A 22,495-nucleotide genomic window follows, 5' to 3' on the forward strand; every position below is an offset into this window, starting at 1 on the left:
AATGCTGCAGACTCAGACTTTGACTTTGGAATGCACTATAGTGACTGAAACATTTTCCACAGTTATCTCAAGCCAGTTGGCCCAGAAAATCTAATGTGCCACAGACTGCTCTCCACACAACTCACTGAGGGTTCCAAGAATTCTCCTTTCCCTACATCTGTTCCTCACCTGGATATCTAAGGTGAAGCATCCTCAAAGACAGAGGGCCTCAAGCACCTACCCTTTCTCCTGTCCCTCAACTAAAAAACACCCTATTTAGGCCTAACAGCTACTCTTTGAATCCAGCAAAAGCATAGAATCATTATTTTATTTTTTTATAACATAATAATGGTACAGTCAGAAAATGCAGCCAAGCTTAATATAAAAGGAAAAATCTCTACCTGCTCCAAGCCTTTGACACAAACCCAAGAGGCCTTCCTGTCATTCTTTTAGGAACTTTCCTTACACCTTGTCTACCATTAGCCTGAATCACCACAAATATGCTTGCTAATTTGAGACCAAATCTGTCCAGCTGTAGCATTGAAAACAATGATTGACCAGTCTGGGCACAAACCAACCCAGATACATGATACTTCTATTTTAACTCTCTCAGTTATCTCTTTACAGGAACCACGGCCTGTGGCCTTGGAAAAATGGGTTCCAATCTACATCCAGACTGTGGTGGCACTTGAGAGAGATGTTAGCTTGGTTAAGAGCAGCTGATGTGCCTGGAAAAGCAGAGACAGTAGACAATAGACAGAATCAGTGTTTGGTTTCTCAAAAGGAAGTATGAGTCCATCATGCGTCTACTGTCTGACTCTTCCCAAAAAAGCACCACTGCTGGACACTTGAGGTCAGTGTCTAAATAACACTAGCCCAGTAAGTGGAAATTTGGCTGTGTTAATGGAAACCACTCCAAGACATCCAAAAAGTTCTCGAAGGGAATAATTTCCAAGAGAAAGTAGCCATCGTCCAGGCCTAGAAAGACATTAAGAAAGGGAAAGAGACCACAATGGTCAAGTCTAAATAGAATGTTTTGGAACTTGGAACAGTAAACACTGCCCAAAACCATCAGAAAGAAAACTTCGAGAACATTTTGTACTGTGGAAATATTGTGGTTAGAGGCAAGAAGATTCTCAAAGCAACTGCAGAGAAAGCTCTCTGAACAGAGTACCACTGTAAGGGCCAGTTGAGTGAACTGGGAGGGAAGCTTTGAGGCACTCAGCTATTGCTTGTGCCTTATTTCAAATGAAACTAAAGTTGCTTCCAACAAAGGAAAAGCAGAGAAGCCCTTCTGACACTGGAGAGGGGGAAGGGGTGTGGGTGTGTTTTATTAGCCACAGAGAGTTTAAACTTGACATCAACCCATGTCACAGGAAAGAAACAAAGGTCTAAGAAAAGGCCAAGAACGCTGAAATAAATCTCTCCAAAGATTTTTTTTTTCCCATTGTGACTTACCTAGCCCTGTATATTTTGCTGTTGTGACAGAAAATGAACTAATACACAAAATCACGTTTCCAAATAATGAAAGACTGAAGCCCAAATTTGCTGATTGGGAAAATGAAATAGATCTACCAGCATCAATTCCAAAGACCAACACATGACACACTTCCTAAAAAGCTGAGATCCATACTCAAACCTCAAAGAGAGGAAATAGCCCAGAGGTCCATCCATGAAAGGATATGTCCAGGAGTCAGGGAGCAAGCCCAACTGGCACGCAGGCCCAGGCCTGAATGTCTTCTGGCATTTTTTTTTTTCTGAGTCAAGGTCAAATTATAAGCTCCTTCATTTCACCCATGATGCAACCAATATACCTTTAGGAAACTGGAATGTATTAGTGGAAAATTTCTTTCTCCATTTTCTTTTGATAGTAACAGCACCACAGACAGAGTATGTTGTAAAACTAAGAGGTTTATTTCACTCTGCAGTTCTGGTCCAAGGTCAAGAAGATGGCATCTGCTGATGACAGAGGCCTAAAGCCATACATATGGCTAGACAGATGTGCTCCAGAGACCAGGCAAGCGAGGTGGCTTGCATACCAGATCTACTCTTAAGATAATCCTCATACCTATCAATCACATGAATGCTTAGTCCCACCTCGTGTGCACTCTGCATCTCTGTCTCTGTCTGTTTGTCTGTCTGTCTCTGTCTCTGTCTCTGCCTCTGTCTCTGTCTCCCTTTCTCATTTAATCTAGGACTTCTCATAGGCTGGGCAAATTGTCTACCACTGACCTACTCTGCTTGCCTACGTTCTTCCTCTTAATATCTCAGAATGGGAATTAAATTTTGGCACTTGCAGGGGAAAGCCGTATCCAAACCACAGCAGAATTAGGAGGTAACAAAAGTTGAGCTGTTCCATAAACAGTATCAGAAAAGTAAGCCATGCATCTGGAGGTGGGCATCCATCTCCCACAAATGCCACCCTCCCAACACATACATTCAGACTCCAGATAAACACACACACACACACACACACACACACACACAAGCATGGCAATAAAACAACTCCTAATGACATATTATTACATCCAGAGATCAGTGCACGGCTCAGTCCTCACCAGAGAAGCTTCTTCTTGCAGTAGATGGTAATTAACACAGAAACTCACAACTAGTCAGTGTGAGCTCATCCCCAAATAGGCATCTTTATCACACCTGTCTTCTTATGGCTCACAGATCTATGCAGAAGAAGAGACAGAAAGATCCTAAGAGCCAAAGGTGCTAGATGACTCCAGGGAAACACTGTTTTTCACACACAATAAGACTGATGTACTTATGAACTCACAGACACAATGACAACAAGCGTAAGACCTGCATAAGTTTAAGCCAGACCATCTTCCAGCATGGAGAAGGGGACGTGGGCACTGGGTCCCAACCCCAGATGAGAAGCTATTGCAATTGATAGTTGCAAGAGGGGAAAAGGAAAATAAGTTTTCTTTAACAGGTATAGCAACCACATTCTAACACAGGCCCTGTGCTCAGGAGTAGTTGGTTAACATGAAACAGACTCCACGGTGTGTGTGTGTGTGTGTGTGTGTGTGTGTGTGTGTGTGTGTGTATTTTAGTAATTTTTTTGAAAGAGAGATAGAACATGAAGTAGGTGGGTAGGGAGGCAGAAAGAATCTATGAGTTATGGGAGTGAAAATAATATAAGCAAAATTTATTGTATGAAACATTTTTAAAAATAAGTAAACAAAAAGAAAATAATATATTTTTGAGGAAAATACAGAAGAAAAAAGAAAAAAGTTTTGATGAGATTTTTTTAATTAAATTTTTATTTTTTATATTAATTACAGTTCATTTATTTTCTATCGCAGCTGTAGCTCCCTCCTCCATTCCCTCCCAATCTCACCCTCCTTCCCTAATCTCCTCCATGCCCCTCTCTAAGTTCCCTGATAGGGGAGGTCCTCCTCCCCTTCCATCTAACCCTACCTTATCAGGTCTTTGATGAGATTTTTTTTAAAGCTCTAAACAAATTATTTGACACACTGAACTGTATCTGCTCTGTGAGTCTGCATAGAAAGAAACATCATTAGCGCAGTGTGTCGGGGATTGGTCTAACGCTTGTATTTTGATGCTAATTACTGGGCCTCGAGATCTGGTTACTGCCCTCTCCTTGTTGTGTAAACCTACCTAAGATCTTATTCCTGATTGGTTAATATAAAAGGCCTGGACCTGGACCAGGTGGAAGGAGGTAGGTGTGGCTGAGTTTCCTCGGCTTTGGGGACAAAAGAATCATGGGAAGGCAGACAGACAGACAGACAGACAGGAACAGAGGAAAAAGGAGGAAGCCACAATGGGGAAAAGAAACCACATGGGCAGGAAAGAAGGTCTCTGAAAGTGGAGTGGTAAGGAACAATCCAGATGAAGAAGAAGCAAGTATTTATCAGATTATGGATGGGGCTAGAGAGATGGCTAAGTGATTAAATGTACTGTCAGCTCTTGCAAAGAAACCAGGTTTCTCTGAAACCAGGTTCAGTTCCCAGCACCCATATGTCAGCTCACAGCTGTCTGTAATGCCAATTCCAAGAGACCTGACGCCTTCACACCAGTGCCCATAAAATAAAAGAAAACATTAAAACAAACACACAAACAAACAATGACTACAAGGTGATTATGAATGGAAGGTAGCCCAGATAAGAATGGGTAAGGTAGATGGCATTGGATGGGGCTGTGAGGTGGATGGTGGGGTTACTGAGAAAATGTAGGTGGAATTACTTGCCCAGCCCAAGGTGTTATGAGGCAATTATAAAATCTAACAGGTGTCGGTGTCTTATTGATTATGATAGTGAGTTAAATAGTATCACTATAATAATTATAGGGCTAATGATAAACATTATATTACCTCAACACCATTTTAAAACCACTACAACAGTGGTCTCTAATAAAGCTTAAAAAGGGAGCCTTCTAGATCCTCAAAGCTCCTCTAGTACCTTCCCTGAAGAAACAGACACACGCACATGAAAAGCAGGCCAGGGTGCTGTGCATTGAACTCTAGGAAGAAAGGATTAGAATTCAGGCAGTAGGAAATGATGCAAATGGCTAGTCTGCTAGGACGAGACACTAAGGAAGAGGACAAAGTTCTGATAAAGTGAAGATAGGAGAAGTTCTATCTACAAATGCCAGCATGGTGACTCACAACCATGAGTTGGGTAAAGCAGCCAAGCTGAAGAAATGCAGCATGACTATTTATACAAACGTTAAAGGTATAAAACTTAATTATGAACAGCTTAAGTATTACTTCTCTCCAATACTTGGGACCTAAAGTGTTTTGAATTGTTATGGATTTTGGAAAGTTTATAAACAAAAAGACATTTTAAATATTAAAACTCTAAGTGAGAGCATAGTAAAGAAGCCACCAAAATGGATATCCCATGATTTGAGGGGAAGGTTTTTATTGTAAATAAGAAAGAAAGAACATCCAGAGGCAGCTGAAAGAGTCTAGAGCAAAGAGAAAAAAGCAGACTGGACATGACCTGAGCTATCAGCAAGAGAAGGGAGAATATTAGCAGAGAATATTAAGAAAGAGAATAACAAGGAGCAGGGGGAAACCTTGTCCTAGTAAAGGAGCAGGAAGTAACATGTAATATGGAACAGCCTGGGAGCTAGCATAGCTCAGGAGGAGAGGAGAAGGTGAGAAGGGCCAGGAGGCTAGTGTGGGCTTAGGATGTGTAGCGAGGACACGTAAACAGGGATGAAGGGAGTATGGAGGCTTTGGTATACTTGCCAATAGGGAGCCCTATGCTTCATCCCCAGAGGAGAGAGAGATAGGCAAGTGGCTCTTCCTATCTTTCATAGTTTCCTGAGGAAGGGTCAAATGTCCTCCAGAATCCTTTTCTGCCAGTGCTCAAGCTGTCAAATCAGACATAGGCCTGTCCTTTTGGGGTGCTTGGGGATTTCCTTCAGACCTAATAGAAAACAAGTCTAAAAAGGAAATTCATTTATACTTTATATATACCTAATATTCATATTCCAAATATTAGTGACTCCACATATTGGTCATGGCCATTGGATGAGTCAGAGCTGGAATTTTCCACTGTGGCATCATGACACTAAGAGTCTCAGGTTCTAGAAAAATTTCAAACTTTTAGTTTTCAGATACCAGATGCTACCTTTCTGAAGCTTCGGTTGCCTGTCTCCACGCAAGGCTGCAAGGAGCTGATAGATGCAGAGTGCTTAGCCATAGTGGCTGGTCCAAATGAGGCCTGAGGGAGATACTTCTTGTTGGTGTCTGCATAGAAACAGCATCAGCATAGTTGTCCCTCATAAAGCTAAGCAAGAAATGGTTTTACACTAAGAATAAGCCATGATTCCGTGGCTGGCAGGAGCCTGTTTAATTTGGATTTTCTATTACACCAAAACTTATATTTTATTTAGTAAAAGTGGCACCATAACACTTTCAAACTGCTTAAAATAAAAGATTGGCACTGTTGTTATTTAGTACCTAAGTTCTCAGAAAAGAAAAGCATATTCAGCATGAAGAGAGATTTGCTCTGATACTGTTATGTGATTCACACAGTAAACACTGGCGTGTGTCCAGAAAGGCTACTGGAAATTTGGCTTCTGAAGACTGACTTTTGGAAGGGAAAAAAAACCCAAAACACTTTTTATCCTTTTGTGCAGTAATAGAGATTAAAATCAAGGCTTTGGGGTTGATGCCCACAGCAAGCAACTGAACCCTGAGCTACACACTCAGCCTTAGTTCCTGTGTTCCTGTGCAGCCTTCCTGTGTTCCTGTGCAGCTCATGGTTGCTTTGAGCTCCCCAGCCCTTCTGCCTCATCCTCCTGAGTGCTGGAATTACAAGTGTGTGCCACCCCTGGACAAATGACATTTTAGTAGAAATCTATAATCAGCAACAAACACACTTAAAAGAGAAACATATTTATATCAGAAAACAGTTTTTCTTCCCCTTCTAACCATCCTCAAACCCGCTTTGTCCACACAGAGCCAAAGTTAAACAAACAATCAAAGAGATGGAAATGCCAGTTCTGAGCACTTGGACAGAAAGGAACAGTGTCCCCCAAATGCATCACTCTTCCACTCAGAACAGAACTGAGGCAGAGGATACCCCATTTACAAGTCAGAACAGAGGGCAATGTTGGGGGGGGAGCAGAAATGGGACCTCCAGGAATTTTGATTTATATGTTTTGCAAGTAGCCCCCAGATGAGGGTACACATACCTTTGACTGTGTTTGTAGTTTAACCCCTCTTGCCAACATTATCTGCAGCTGTTACCCCCATTTTAGTGCTAATTTGCTGGAAGTCTATGTGGGATTCATTCTTTAAGTTATCCAAACTCAAAGCCACCTAAAAACTGAGCCAAAAAAGCCACAGACAGAAGAGCTGGGTCGAGGGTGTGGGTGCAGAATGCTCCAAAATCCTTGAATGCAGACCAAAGAGAGGACGCAATGAGGAAACGTGCTTGCTGCACAAACCTGGTGATCGGAGTTCAGTCACTGAAACCCAAATAACCAACTCCTCAAAGTTGTCCTCTGCTTCCCACATAGGACACACACATACAAAACATAGAATCCTACATTGTGTCTTCCACCTGTGTCAGGGACCTCTCTGCTCCAGCCATATCCTCTTTTCTTCTTTTACATTCATGAATTCTGGATGCTATTTTGTGTTTCAGCATGCAGGAGACCCAAGGGATGATAGGGCTATTTGAGAGTGCCCCTAAGGGAATGCAAAGTAGAAGGTACTGAGCCCTGATGAAATAGCTTAGAAGCCATGCAGGAGATCCTGGGACCTATCAGAACCTACAGAGCCGGGAGCAGGAATGGAAAAGATGAAGTGGGACAGTAAGAGGATGAGGCAACAGGAGCCAGGCAAGGCCAGGGATATGCTCTGAACCTCTTGAAATGTGGTCCAGGAGCCAGGCACCCCTCCACCCCACTGGAACCCATGAGAAGAGTGTATTCCTTCCTGAGATAGCCCTCCTGGGATGGAGATCAGATCTAGTGTTCCTTTAAGAGATTCTGATCCTTGTGGAAGTTGCACATAGCTTTAGATAAATAAAATTTTTCCAGAAAAGGCACCCAGCTGCAGGCCACTGAGTCACACAGAGCAATATCATATACATGCTATAGCATATAGCGTACATAGCATATCCTAAAGATGGCTTCCTGGTGCCACCACCTCACAAAGAAGGCCTGACAATTTGTTCTTAGTCATTACTGATCCATTTTATTATTGATGCTTCCAAAAATAGAGCTTTGTTTCTAGAAGTCATAAGAAGCTACTGAAACTTTTCTATAAGGCCCATATGGAATGTTCAGTGCCAGAAAAACAGAGATGGGCAACTCAAAAATGCTGCCTACCCCAGAGGGAAAGTAAACACCTGCCTGGATATAGCTTACTGAGCCAGAGTTCTTACAAGGTGAATCATAAGAGCTTTTGAAGAGAGGTGACATTCGTACTTTACTTGGCTTATGTCGTGAGATACTAGATGCCCAGCCAAAGAAGGGAGGCCATCTAGGCCTCTGCAGATGCAACAAGAATGTCAACATGCTGGACAGAGTCAGCACTGACCAGCCTAGTCCCCAAACACTACATGTGGATAGAGATACAGGCTAACGGCACATTTCACTATGGAGACAAGGTCTCGGTCTTGTCCAAAAGAGAGTGTCATGTTCAGATGTGTCAACCCAATTTGCTGCTGGGTTGGAAGCTGTGACCATCTTTCTAGAATGCGGAGCTCCACCCAGAAACTATATTCCCTGAGCTGTGGTGGTCATGGCTACAAGAGGGCACTAGTGGCCGCAGAATGAGTCTGCCCTTAACCAGCAAGAGGCAACTCCTCTTCTCTCTGTCCTTTTTAGATTCCTCAACACTGGACACCTCAGTGTTGGCTTCATCTCCCCCAGGCCTACAGCAGAATGCCCGTTCAGGCTGCAAGGTGATGGAGCAATGCTGGGTCGCAGAGGAACATTCTTTAGGAGCATCAAGCCAAGACGGAGTTCTAGCATTCCTTTGAAGAGATTCTGATCGCCTTGGAAGTTGCACAACTGTCTGCCCATGCCAGGCTGCAGCTCTAGGATAAATAGCCATTAATTCAAGCATCTCGTCTGCCATTTCCTGAGTCATTATCTCCCCCTACTGGCCTGTTCATAAATCACCTTTCACTAACTGCCAGCACTTGACTGAGGCAGCCTTTTGAAGGCGCTCCTTTCCAGTGAGGCATAGGAAACAAGTTTGGCTGATCTCGAGGCAGGGGACACTCTGCCTCTCCCCTTGCTTGTTCTCTCCAAACCACCCTGCCTGGGACATTTTGCTCCATTCAGGACAAGGGGTGAATGAACAGCTTTAGCAGGGGGGAGGTGGTACCAGTGTAGAAGGAACTCAGAGTGATGGCCAAGAGAAGGCGCAGAAGGAGGAGTCTGGGACCCAGGAAATGAACTTGAGGTAGACCTAAGTGGACAGGGCTGTAAGGGCAGAAGGCAGGAGACAGAACCTGCAGTATACTGTGCCCAGCTGGAAAGATGGTTTTGCCCTGGACCATATTGCTCTTTTTTTCGGGTTTCTTTGCCAAGGGAACTCGCGCATGGTGTTCTGAAACCGACAAATTCTACATAGATAAGCCAGTCAGTGACCCTGACATAGTGAAGTTTGCTGTGAGTGCCTTCAACAAGCAGAGCAAGGACGATTATACCTACAGGCCGATACACATCATGAGTTTCTCAAAGGTACAGGTGAGTGACTGTGTCCACTACACTTGCTGTTTCCTGATGAAGCAGGAAGAACAGTTAGTCTTGGTTAGACATTTGTAGTCGTGGTTGAGTTACATATAACGAGTCTGCTGGTTTCAGTGGTGAGAATGCTTTTTAACTTACACATATTACGTCTACTCACATAGAGATTACAATCTGATATTATCGTGCTTTATAATAGTGATTAACTTACTAGAGAATAAACTTCAGATCAGGTATGGCAGTATACATCTGTAGTTCCAGCATTTTGGAAGCTACTATGTATTTATTATGCAGAAAAATGGGCTTCATTATGACATTTCATGAATGTACGTAGTGTGTTTTCACCTTCTTCACCTCCCATTACTCTCTCTTTTGTCCCCCTCCCATCCTTTTTTATTTCTTTTCTCCTCCCAAGCCATATGTACCTTGTCTTTTCTGTTGTTGTTGTTATTCAAATGAAGTTAGTTAGAGTTTCTTACAGAAACATGGTCAGTGATATTTAGAAGAGCATAAGTAACTTACAAACATTCAAAAATTAAAGTATCTGGAGGCTGGGAAGATGGTTCTGTCAGTAAAGTGCTCTCCACACAAACATGAGGACTGGCTTCGTACCCCAACATCCCATGTAAAGAGCCTGACTCAGGGATGTACGCCTGTAATCCTAGTGCAGGGAAAGCAGACACAGGACAATCTAGAGAGGGCATGTTGCTGACCAGCCTAGTCTAGCCCAGCTTTGGGTTCAGTGAGATCTCCTCAAGTAAGGTGCTGAGGAATACTCCTGGTGTCACTCTAGGCTCCATGCACACACACGTGCACACAAATAATTAGTAAAACTGAGAAAGTGAAAGGAAGAGAAACAAAGGGTAGGTGTTGAGGACTCACCAACTGTCAGGACAAGCTAACTGTCCTGATAGCCAGCTGCCAGCTCAGCTCCTCCTTTCAGTTCCTTCCTTGGGAATTGGCAGACTCATTCAGCCCACTGACCACATAAAACCATCTTCCTCAACCTAAAATGGCGATGGGATCTCCATGAATGTGCTCAGGATAGCAATGCTCATCTCCTAATGATACACTTATGGTCAGGCGCAGGAGGGGAGGTTTCTCCTTCCCCAACAGAGTAAAGGCAAAGGGGCTTGGACAGAGCTGAGACCTCTGGGAATCTCTGTAGAGTGCCTAGCTGGTCCTGTTGTCTGAGCCCTCTTAGGCTGGAAACTTACCTGCAGGCTGTGACTATGGTTTTGCTAGAGGCGGTTGGTCTTGGGGAAAGAAATGATGGAAAGGGTGAGAGACAAGGGAAATAATGAAGGAGATGCAGTGGAAAGAAGCAGGAGGAAGAGTTTTAGAGAACACACGATAAAAACTCATTCTAAATCTATCGTTCCAATCCTGTGTGCTGGTGCATAGTGATTGTAACAGTGTTTTGTTTTGTTTAATGTAGGTCAGGTGACAGTGGCGACAGCATACTGGTTTCATCTCTTTGGGCTAACTTATCAGCAGAGCCATTACCCTCCCAGAGATGCTCTGGGAGTGTAGACTGGTTCAGACGCCTGCTGATAGTGAAGCCCTGGTCTCATTTGGTAGAGCAGAATCTGAGGATCAGAAGTAGATGACATACTAATCATATGTAACTCAGGCTCTGATTTCTCCTAGCCTCTACCAAACTGCCTCCTCTGACTCTTAACTCTCCAAGGCAGAGACAATCCCCTTGACTTTCGCCTCCAAGAAGGGGATGCCAGGCCTCAGAGCAGCTGCAACCAGGCCTCTACCCACACTGAGCGCAGACATGAGAGCAGTCTGTGAATGGGCAGCAGTCAGGGTCTGCTCACATCAGTCTCTTCTTCTGTCTGTAGGAAAAACTACCAGAAACTTTCTTCATGAAGTTGAAGCTGATAAGAACCATCTGTACAAAATTTGAGGACAACCTAGACACCTGCCCCTTTCAGGACAGCCCTGGAATGGAAAAAGTAAGACAGAACTTGAGCACCCACCCTTTCACAGTTGAGTTCTTCGGGACAGATGGGGTGAAAGAACAAGTGACAGAGCCATGTTTCGGGATCCAAGGAGGGGCCAGTGGCAAACTTCCCAAATCCCTTTTTAAGCCTCAGTGGGGAAAGTCCTAAAAGGGTGCAAGCCACATAGTCCTGGCCAGCCTGTGTCCCCAGTTCTGCTCACTCCCAATAATAGCTGCCTGTCCTTTGGGCACCACATCTTCAGAATGCTCATGTCTTCTTTGGACAGAGTAGCAAATGCTCATTGTCTGATCTTCATCCTCCTCTCCTGCTGGCTTCAGGGGAAGGAGCTTACTGAATTCTGATGCTTTAGGGACCCTACACTGACACACAGCTTGAAGAGGGAGTGAGAGATGGGGCCCCACTGTCTTCCCACCAGGGCCTATGCCCTGTGGAAGCTTTAGCAGATATTCTAAGGGACAAGAAAAGGGGAAGCCCAATTCTAGAGACAACCTCACCCAGGGCTAGTAGACACCCATCAAGAATAATTAATAGCTTAACTTAGTAACTAATGCCTTAAATCTGATAGTAGTCAATACCTTCTGGGACAGAGCAGCCCCTGCTGTTCCTAGGAGCTTGCATCCTAGGACAGTCCAGAAGTTCGGAGGGGGGGCACATGTCGTGCAAGAACAATAACACAAATGTCTCTGGATCAAAAGGAAGCCCAGATGCAGAGAGCTCACCACTCAAACAGAGTTTAAGTTGGTGGTTACAGTTGTAGGCCAAACCCCTCTTCTTCCAATTGCTGGCCAAGAAAGGGATAAGGTTGAGTAGACAGTGGCCTGACCATAAACCACAAGTTTCCTGAGCCGCCTCCACCCCTGTCCCAATTTGCTTGTTTTCTTAGTTCAGCATCTGCTCCTTTATCATCAGCACCCCACGCTCAAAACAGTTCAACATGATGAAAATTGCTTGCACTTATGGGCTTCTCTGACTGTAATCCATCACAAGGATCTACCCACAGCTGTAGTCTGGGCCTGCTCCTTTTTCTGAAAATACCTGCCATTATAGAAATCATCAAGTACAGGATTAAGATCTGTAAGTGTCTGGGTTGTTTTTTGTTGTTGTCTTGTTTTGTTGGTTTTGTTTTGTTTTTGTCCTGACATTTTAGAATATTCTCTTTGTACAGATTCATTCTATCAATTATATCATTGAACATCAGCATGTAATAAATTATGTGAGATATGGGCCTGAGGGTGGAAGCTGAGCAACCTAATGGGGTTATCTCCACAAGATAGCCTGGTGGCCATTCTTCTAGACCTCGTGAGGTGTCCCAGATAGCACAATTAGGGTCCATCCAACCTGTGGTCTCATGACATGACCCATATGGCCATAGATAAAATGATTGTTACCACCACTACCTCCTTCCCCAGTCCCATCCCCTGGCCTCCACCAGGGCATCATATGTACTCTGCAGAAGAAGGCAAGCCCCAAGCTCCTCTCAGCACAGATGGTCTTTGATTTTGAGGAGATTCTTCATATATCTTTCTGCAAATCTGTGAAGTTGCTACATGACAGGAGGACTGTAGTTTCATTTTGGTCCAGAGCTCACTTTTTCCCTCGGAGTATCTGGGCACTGCAGCACACCAGGATGGGAATGATGAAGCAGAGCAGGTGGGTCTGCAGGATCCCAGTCTGGATGGGAGTGCTGGAGGGAGAAAACTTCTGAGGATTTAAGTGTTACAGGTTTTTTGGGCAATAGCAGCAGAGTCTGCTTCTTCCCTTTGCTTCTTCCCTTCGAGCTTGCAGGCTCTAGGCCCGAAGAAACAAAGCCTAGCCAGTCAGGCAGTGCCCAGAGGGAAAAAGTCTTCTCTGAGCAGCTCTTCAAGTGTTTTGTAGCCTTTCTAGCTCAGAGCTCTCCTAGATGATATTTGGTGAAATAGCTTATGTTCTATTCATGGTGAACAAAAGCTATATGAACCTTGGAAAGTAGAAAGGGATTCTCTGGGTGGGCACATATCATTGGCTGGGGCTGGGCTAATGGGGACCCTTTATTTGCATGGAGAGGAATTCCAGGTGCTAGGCTACTTGACTTATAGGAGTCAAGACTATGTGCATGCAGGCACAGAACAGAGAGGGAGCAATCCTTACTCCTGCTGGTCTCAAGATTGAGATTTTCAGGGTTTGGACACATCCACCCTCACTCTAGTTCCATGCCAATTTTCCCGGTGATACAGTCCACGTACCCCACAGCCTCAATGCCCAGGGAGTGATCCCCACACAAAGAACAGCAGCAACATCTCCTTGACACCATTTAGAAATAGAGCACTCTAGGAACTTCTCCTCTTAGAAGATTAGCCACAACTAATTATCTTTAGGGGCCACATTGTAGTTCATATTTGAGAAACACTGATGAAAAAAAGACTACTAAGTACTATTTGAGGTGCCTGGACCAGGGTCTAGCAAACACTCCAAAGAAGCCAGAAAATAACCTGTGACTTTTTGGGTTATCTGATCTCAATGCCAACTATCTCCATGTTGCCTTTGTTTCTTGGGAATCATAGATCATGTGGAAACAGATGAGAGCAGCAGTGTTTCAATAAGACTATTGAAACGTAGTAACTGGTGTGGCCTTCAGCCAGAGATACCCATCTCTGACACTGAGAGATTCTTATTGTACACTTGTGCCTCATGTTTGTAAGCACTGATCCCTTCTGAAACATCTGCACCACTCCCATCTGTGTCAGGGCTTAGCATCAAAAGAATACTGTCAGCAGGCCATTTATACAATGCAGGTGTAGAGTTAAAGTCTGGGGCCCGCACACCATCATAGTGAAGAAGGCAACTATTGGCCTGCCAACTTCAGGCCGCCCAATTCCAAAGAAAGTCTCCTATTAATTCACAAAGTTTTCTAGCAGGATAAGTCTCTATGAGCTGTACTCTGGACTCTAGAAAGAGACCTTCACACCGTCTACATTAAATAACATACTCTTTTCAGATAATAATTAAGATTCTTTTTTATGACTATGTCTTCACTATTTATCTACACCTACTGTTGTGGTTTGAATAAGAACAGCTTCCATAAGTTCATACATTTGAATGCTTAGTCACCAGGGAGTGAAACTCTTTTATAGACTTAGAACAATTAGGGGGTGGTGGCCTTGTTGAAGTAGGTGTGCCTTCTTGGAGGAAGTGTATCTCTAAAAGTCTCTCTCTCTCTCCCTTCTGCCTCTGCCTCTCCCTCTGCCTCTCTGCCTCCTCTGCCTCTGCCTCTTTGCCTCCTATGCCTCTGCTTTCTCTGCCTCCTCTGCCTCCTCTGCCTCCTCCTGCCTCCTCCTGACTCCTCCTGCCTCCTGCCTCTGCCTCTGCCTCTGCCTCTGCCTCTGCCTCTGCCTCTGCCTCTGCCTCTGCCTCTGCTTGTGGATAGGATGTAGTTCTCAACTACTTCTCCAGCACCATTCTTTCCTTGCCTCTTGCTATGTTTCCCACTATGATAATAACAGGCTAAGCCTCTGAAACTGCAGGGAGCCCCAATTAAATGCTTTCTTGTGTGAGAATTGCTGTGATTGTGGTATCTCTTCACAGCAAGAGAACAGTGACTAAGACACCTACTAATGAATTTTAGAAAGACTAGATTCCCCTAGATGCTTATTATAATCCAATGTTTATCCTTCCCCACTCCCAGGCTACTGACCTAGCAGCATAACAAGAGCCAGAAATTTTTCATTTCTCATCAGCAACTAGAAACAGTGATCTCTCCACTCCATGAGCCATGTTGAGTAGCTCAGATTCAGGGATCACCTTGGGGTAGATGCAGACCACACCATAAGTAGGAGTCACTCATCTGGAAAGGCGCCAGGCAGAGCTTCCGAAGGTTCTAGATGGATAAGAATAAGAACAACTTACCTAATAATAAAGACAATGGGTGGGTGGGGGGTTCTTATCCAGCAGAGTGGTGTCTCTAGACAGGAGAGATGCTGGTTTGAAATCAAACACCCTGTTTTCTTGATGGCACTTACATTTGAGAGAGCCCTAGAGCTGCAGTTCTCAAGGCCCATTGTATACATAGTCAATGACCCAACACTGACAATTTGGGGTTTTCTAGTTTTTGCTATCATAAATTATGGTTTGTTGGATATGTCTTCTTACATCTGCTTGTGTATATATTAGATTATTATCTCCTTTATCATGACCCTAGATGGAAAATTGTTATCAACACTCCCTCCTCCCAAGGCTCAGAGACCACCACAGAAAAGGGGGTAGAGAGATTTTTTTTTAAGCCAGTGTGGTAGAAGACTGCAGCAAAATCATGTTTTTTGGATGTGGCAGGACCATTATACCTATGAACTTACTGCAGCTGTGACTGCATGCACAAGATCAAGTAGCCAAGATCCTAGCATGAGTGAAGGCCAAGTTCATGAAGCCCCACTCATAGCTAAAAAGCCACTGGTAACTGATGGCTGCTTGGGGAAGTAGAGTCAGTTTTCTTCAGGGAAGCAGCCCTGTGAGGCTGTCCATGCTCACGTAGGTGGTCTTACATCCATGCACATACTTGCAGCACTAAGTGGACTATGTGGATTTTTTAAAAGAGCACATGAAATTGGGAGATTAAAATAGGGGTGAAGGTGAAAGAGGAATTAGAAGGGGAGGCACAGGGGTGTACTTAATCAAGTACACATTAGATGTCTGCATGAGAGTCTCAAACTTTTTAAAAAAGTCTTTAAAGAAGGTTGACCGGAATGCCAAACCCAGAATTTTTTAATTTGTTTATTGTTTTTTTAAAATTACAGTTTATTCACTTTGTATCTGAGCTGTAGCTCCTTCCCTAGTTCCCTCCCAATCTCACCCTCCCTCCCTCATGTCCTCTCATGCCCCTCCCCAAGTCCACTGATAGGAGATGTCCTCCTTCCCTTCCCTTTGATCCTAGTCTATCACTTCTCATCAAGAGTGGCTACATTGTCTTCTTTTGTGGCCTGGTAAGGCTGCACCCCAACTCAGAGTGATCAAAGACCAGGCCACTGAATTCATGTCAGAAACAATCCCTGTTCCCATTACTAGGGAACCCACTTGGACACTGAGCTGCCACGGAATTCTTTCACAAGCAAACTGAAACTTTACTCAGGTCCATTTATTTTCTCACAATCACAAATCTCTAGCCAGCCAACTCATTATGTAACTAAGGATTTCTTTTATGCCACATCCAATAAAGCAAAACCCCTAGGGGCTGAGGATGTAGCTTGTTTGGTAGAGTGATGGCCCAGCCTGCATGAAACCCTGGGTTCAATCCCCAGTACGATATAAGCCAGTTATAATGGCTATCCCAGCAATTTCGAGATTGATACAGGATAATCAGAAGTTCAAGGCCATTCTCAGTTACACAGTGAGTTCAAAACCAGCCTAAGCTATATGTGTTCCTGTGTCCAAAAAGAAAGAAAGAAAGAAATCCATCTTCTAAACATATAGAATAATGTCCATCGGCAACTACACTCTCATCCCTAATCAGAGAAGTCTCTCTTTTTCAGTGAACTGCAATGAAGACAGAGTTTTATGGCTTCACATGGCACTGAGAAAAAGTGTGAGCTGAGTGTTCAGCCCTAAGCAAGTAACCCTACCTGGCTCCAGTGCATAGTTCCAATCCAGTGGTCACACAGATGGTCCCAGTTTAACTAAATGGTCCTACAACAAAACCAAGAGCCATGAAAGGGATGGGTAGGAATGAGAGGAGATGGTAGGAGTGGAAAGAAGATAAGAAAGAGAGAGAGTGGAGTGAAAATAATCAAAATGTCTTATAAATATGTATGAAATTGCCAAATAAGTAACTTAATAAAATGATTTTAAATATAAAAAGAAAAATTTATGGTTTTAAAATATTTGTATTTTAAGTAATAATTATAACCAATAAAAAACAACATAATCGCAAATTAAAACATGCACTTACAGGCTGGGTGCGGTAGCAAACGCCTTTAATCGCAGCACTGAGGAGGCAGAGGCAGGTAGAACACTGAGTTTGAAGCCAGCCTGCTCTACAGAGTGAGTTCCAGGGCAACAGGGCTCTGCAGAGAAACTCTGTCTCAAAAAAAAAAAAAAAAAAAATTAAACCCTCCCCCATAAAACTAAAAAAACAATAAAATAGGTATGTTGTCCTTTAAGTAGGAAGTAATAAAATGTTACCGAGGAGAGGGCAATTAAATGAAGAAATAATGCATGCCAAGGGACTTGAAGATTCTAGATTCTAAAAATGTCCATTTCTCCAAAACTGGTCTCTGTATCCAACAAAATTTATTTTTAAAAAGAAAACGATTTTGTGTGTAAGAGTATGAAAACTGATTAATAGATTTTTATAAAACTCACTTGTCCAAGCAAAGGGAGAATCACTTGAAAAGAAGCAAGATTTGTAGTCAGTGTGGTCCCACGGATGCAGGCTGACGTGTGCGTGAAACCCGTGATAGCCATGGGTTTATGATAACCGTGCCGATGACAGCCAAACTGACTGCCCACGCTTAGCTTCATGCAAAACTGGGCTTCTCCTTTGATCCACAAACAAAAGTTCACTCAAGTTGTGTCTGAATTCTAAAAGAAAAGGCAAGATTCTTAAAAAGATGACTGAACGGTGTGTGTGTGTGCATGTGTTTATATTTCATTTGCACCTTTTTTAACCCAAGCTATTATTTTATTTTATTCATATTTTTAATTATTTTAATTTTTATTAATTACAGTTTATTCTCTCTGTATCCCCCTGTAGCTCCCTCCCCTCTCCCCTCCCACTCCCACCTTACCTCCTTCTTCCCAAGCCATACCCCTCCCCCAGTCCACTAATAGGGGAGGTCTTCCTCCCCTTCCCTCTGATCTTAGTCTATCAGGTCTCATCTGTGGCCTGGTAAGGCTGCTCCCCCTCTCTGGGGGGCATGGATCAAAAAGCAGGCCAATCACTTCCTGTCAGAGACAGTCCCTGTCCCCATTACTATGGAACCCACTTGGACACTGAACTGTCATGGGCTACCTCTGTGCAGGGGTTACAGGCCATCTCCATGAGTGGTTCTTGGCTGGAGTATCAGTCTCAGAAAATACCCCTGTGCCCAGACTTTTTGGATCTGTTGCTCTCCTTGTGGAGCTCCTGTCCTCTCCAGGTCTTACTCTCTCCCCCTTCTTTCATAAGATTTTCTGCACTCTGCCAAAGGGACCTCATGAAACTGAAAAGCTTCTGTAAAGCAAAGGACACAGTCCTCAGAACAAAACGACAGACAGCCTACAGATTGGGAAAGTATCTTCACCAACCCTATATCTGACAGAGAGCTAATATCCAGTATATATAAAGAACTCAAGAAGTTAAACAGCAACAAATCAAGTAATGCAATTAAAAAATGGGGTACAGAGCTAAACAGAGAATTCTCAATAGAGGAATATCGAACTGCAGAGAAATGTTCAACGTCCTTAGTCATCAGGGAAATGCAAATCAAAACAACCCTGAGATTTCACCTTACACCCATCAGAATGGATAAGATGAATAACTCAAGTGACAACACATGCTGGAGAGGATATGGAGAAAGGGGAACCCTCCTTCGCTGCTGATGGGAATGTAAATTGGTACAACCACTTTGGAAATCAATCTGGTGCTTTCTTAGAAAGTTAGGAATAGTGCTTCCTCAAGATCCAGCTATACCACTCCTAGGCATATATCCAAAAGATGCTCAAGTATACAACAAGGACATCTGCTCAACCATGTTTGTAGCAGCTTTATTTGTAATAGCCAGAAGCTAGAAACAACCCAGATACCCCTCAGTTGAGGAATAGATACAAAAATTGTGGTACATCTACACAATGGAATATTACTTAGCAGTAGAAAACAAGGAAATCATGAAATTTGCAGGTAAATGGTGGGAACTGGAAAAGATCATCCCGAGTGAGGTATCCCAGAAGCAGAAAGACACACAGGGTGTATACTCACTCACAAGTGGATATTAGACATATAAAATAGGATAAACATACTAAAATCTATACACCTAAGGAAGCTAATCAAGAAGGAGGATTCTGGCTAAGATATTCAGTCTCCATTCAGAAAGGCAAAGAGGATGGACATAGGAGAAGGGAGAAAACAGGGAACAGGACAGGAGCTTACCACAGAGGTCCTCTGAAAGGCTCTACCCAAAAGGGTATCGAGGCAGATGCTGAGACTCATAGCCAACCTTTGAGCAGAGTGCAGGGAATCTTATTTGCACTTTTGATATGTGTAAACTGTCACAGTTATAAATGATGAGAAAAGGTGTAATGACTTATTATAATGTATTTTAAACTATGGATGGATTAGCAAACATTTGAAAAAGTACAGCTTAAATGACTGGAAAATACAGTACTTATGGATAGACCAAAAGCCATTTGAATAAATGAATAATAAAAATAAATTTCTCTGAAGAACTCAAAAATAAATTGTCTATGTTCACCAAATACTAAAGGAGAAAATAATATCAATTTCACATGATCTTGAAATCAAAGGAAAATACAGCTGGGCATAGTAGTGCTCAGCTCTAATCCCAGCATTCTGGGAGGCAAAGTCAGGCAGATATTTGAGTTGGAGGCCAGCCTGCTCTATCAAGTGAGTCCAGGACAGCCAAACCTACACAGAGAAACCCTGTCTCATAAAACAAAAACAAACAAAGAAACAAACAAAAAACAGAAACTAGGAAGGGTGAAACTATAGAATACAGCAAATATAGTTTTGACAGTAAATATAACAATGGGCATATTCTAAAGAAATAAATGACAAAATATTCAAAAAAATAGATGAAAAAATCATCAGAAAAATTATTAGCAAGAAAAATCCAGAAAAATATAAATAAAGGGAACAGACCAAATATGATCTGCTGTTAAGGAAAAACATTCTCTGGTTTGAGAGTTTAGAATAGAATTTGTTCTTGCAGAAGACCTGGGCTCGATTCCTAGCACCCACAACAGGCAGCTTACAGGCAGCCTCTCTGACCTTTTTAGGGAGATGCACATACATAAACCACACACAAATACACATAAATATTAATTTAAAAGAATTCCTTAAGGTTCAGAGAACATTGTGGAAGAGAGGACAGAAAAAAATTAAGAGTCAGAAAATAAGAAGAGCGATGACATAACATCTTCTGTGGAAGACACGATCATTGCAATGACAAACACAGCAGCTGCAGATGCCTGCCCTGGGTCCATCAACGGTCACACATGAACAGAAGGACTTAAGGGCCCTACTCTTCACCCTGGAACTGTTTAGCACAGATAGATTTGGGGGGATGAAGAATCATTACCTTCATTTTTGTACCCACTGATGACCCCATCAGATCCCAATAGATAGCTACAACCTAATCGTCATACAAATGCCCCTGGTTAAACTACATGGGTCACAAAACAAATCCAGAAGTCATGAATCTGGGGGAAAAATATGAGTAATAGAAAAGAGGGTTGTTGACAGGGATAAGAGGAAGGAGAAAGTAATCCAAATACAAAGAACACATGCATACACTTTTCAAATAACAAAATCAATAAAAAGAAAAAACCATTGTGATCTACTCTATTAACAAAATAAAAGGCAGAAATTACCTCAATATGTTCAATGGAAAATGAGAAAACTCCAGCTACGTTGATAATAAGGCTCTTCAGAGATTAATAAACAAACACACAAAGCAAATACCTACCACATCATATCATGCCAGATTTAAATATTGCAATTGCCTAGAACCTTCTATTAGATTCTGTCTCCAGAAGGCAAACATTTGGGACTGCCTATCACATAGTGCATGAATAATCAAATACTTAACCAAAACTATGGCATTTCTTCAGCTTGTTTCCTCCTTCAGTTTGTAAAATCTTACTGGTCATGATGCTTGTGCTGGCTAATTTTATGTCATACTGATACAAGCTAGAATCATTTGAAAGAAGAAAACCTCAATTGAGAAAATGTGTCCATAAGATCTGGCTATAGAGCATTTTAAAATATAATTTTATTTAGTACAATGTATTCACTTTCTATCCCAGCTGTAGCTCCACCCTTGTTCCCTCCCAACCCTGCCTTCCCTCTCTCCCTCATCTCTTCCCATCTCGCCTCCCCAGTCCACTGATAGTGGAGGATCTTCTCCCCTTCCATCTGACCCTAGCCTATCAGGTCTCATCAGGACTGTCTTTCATTGTCTTCCTCTGTGACCTGGTAAGGCTGCTCCCCACTCAGGGGAAGGTGAACAAAGAGCGAGCCACTGAGTTCATGTCAGAGACAGCCCCTGCTCCCCATTTGTAGACTGAGCTCCCACGCTGGGCTACCTCCGTGCAGGGGGTCCAGGTTATCTCCAGGAATGGTTTTGGTTGGAGTATCAGTCTCAGAAAAGACCCCTAGGCCCAGATTTTTCAGTTCTATTGTTCTCCTTGTGGCGCTCCAGACCCTTCCAGGTCTTTCTGAGACTCTGCTAGAGTCTGCAGGCTCCAGACTCTAGCCTCCACTGAATGCAGGACTGCTGCGCTCACCTCCTACTGATTACTGCTTGGGTACTAGGGCACAGAGTTCCAACTGCAGACCTGCAGAAGGCTGGGATCCACGGGTTCAGCCCCGGACACTGCACCAAGGTGCAACCTGTCTCCCTAGCTAAACTGCCTAAACTTCAGGGCTCCCTGATTCTTCAGGAGGGCTGCTCCCAGCAAACACAGTGTAAGAGCAGTAGCAACAGCCCACTAAATTCAGAGCAAATAACCCAGTGATAAGCCAGCTGTCTCTAGGACTTCTCTTGGTGACAGGAGAGCCACCCCCCTGCCCTGACTACCAACTACCACAGTTATCACACAGGTCCATAAACCTGAGGTGAGCTGTGGCAATTCCTGAGATGCACCGGCCATTCAGTGACCATACCCAAAAAGCTGAGGAGGCCTCCATCAGGAACAACCATCTTCCTGCCAAGGGGATTCTCCCACCCCCGGATTCCAGGAGGTACCAGAAACTAACAGCCAACACCTGAGACAGCCAGATGGGTAGAGGCCAGCATAAAAGCACAACCAACAAAAGCCAAAGAAATATGGCATCTCCAGAACCCAGTAATCCAGGGGCAAACTGCCCTGGACACCCTATCATAAGTGAAATCCAGGAAGATGACCTTACATCTGTGTTTATGAATAATGGAGGAAACAAATGAAATGTGTAAAGAATTAGAGGAAGATAAAGTCAGACTATGGGCCACCCGTAATGAAATATAAGGTAGGGCATTTGTTTTTTTAATTGGTGATTGATAGGGGAGGACCCAGCCCATTGTGAGTAGTGCCATTCCTGGGTTGGCTATCCTAGGTTCTGTAAGAAAGCAGACTGAGCAAGCCATGAGGAGCAAGCCAGTAAGCAGAGCAGCACTCCTTCTTGGCCTCTG

General features: G+C 43.4%; 1 protein-coding gene across 1 annotated transcript in view; it reads left to right on the forward strand.

The window, feature by feature from the left end:
* The first annotated feature begins 8,653 nt into the window (after positions 1–8,653).
* The window catches only part of LOC129673026 (cystatin-9-like), a 50,570-nt gene continuing 36,728 nt past the window's right edge, over positions 8,654–22,495 (forward strand). Inside the window, exons 1-3 of the mRNA XM_055602695.1 lie at positions 8,654–9,171; positions 11,022–11,135; positions 12,028–12,218. Coding sequence (XP_055458670.1) covers positions 8,962–9,171; positions 11,022–11,135; positions 12,028–12,114 — 411 coding nt within the window. The 5' untranslated portion in view covers positions 8,654–8,961 and the 3' untranslated portion in view covers positions 12,115–12,218. The remainder of the gene's footprint in view (positions 9,172–11,021; positions 11,136–12,027; positions 12,219–22,495) is intronic.

The sequence above is a fragment of the Psammomys obesus genome, unplaced genomic scaffold, assembly GCF_907164565.1.
Source record: "Psammomys obesus unplaced genomic scaffold, mPsaObe1.curated_primary_1811, whole genome shotgun sequence".
NCBI classification, from domain to species: Eukaryota; Metazoa; Chordata; class Mammalia; order Rodentia; family Muridae; genus Psammomys; species Psammomys obesus.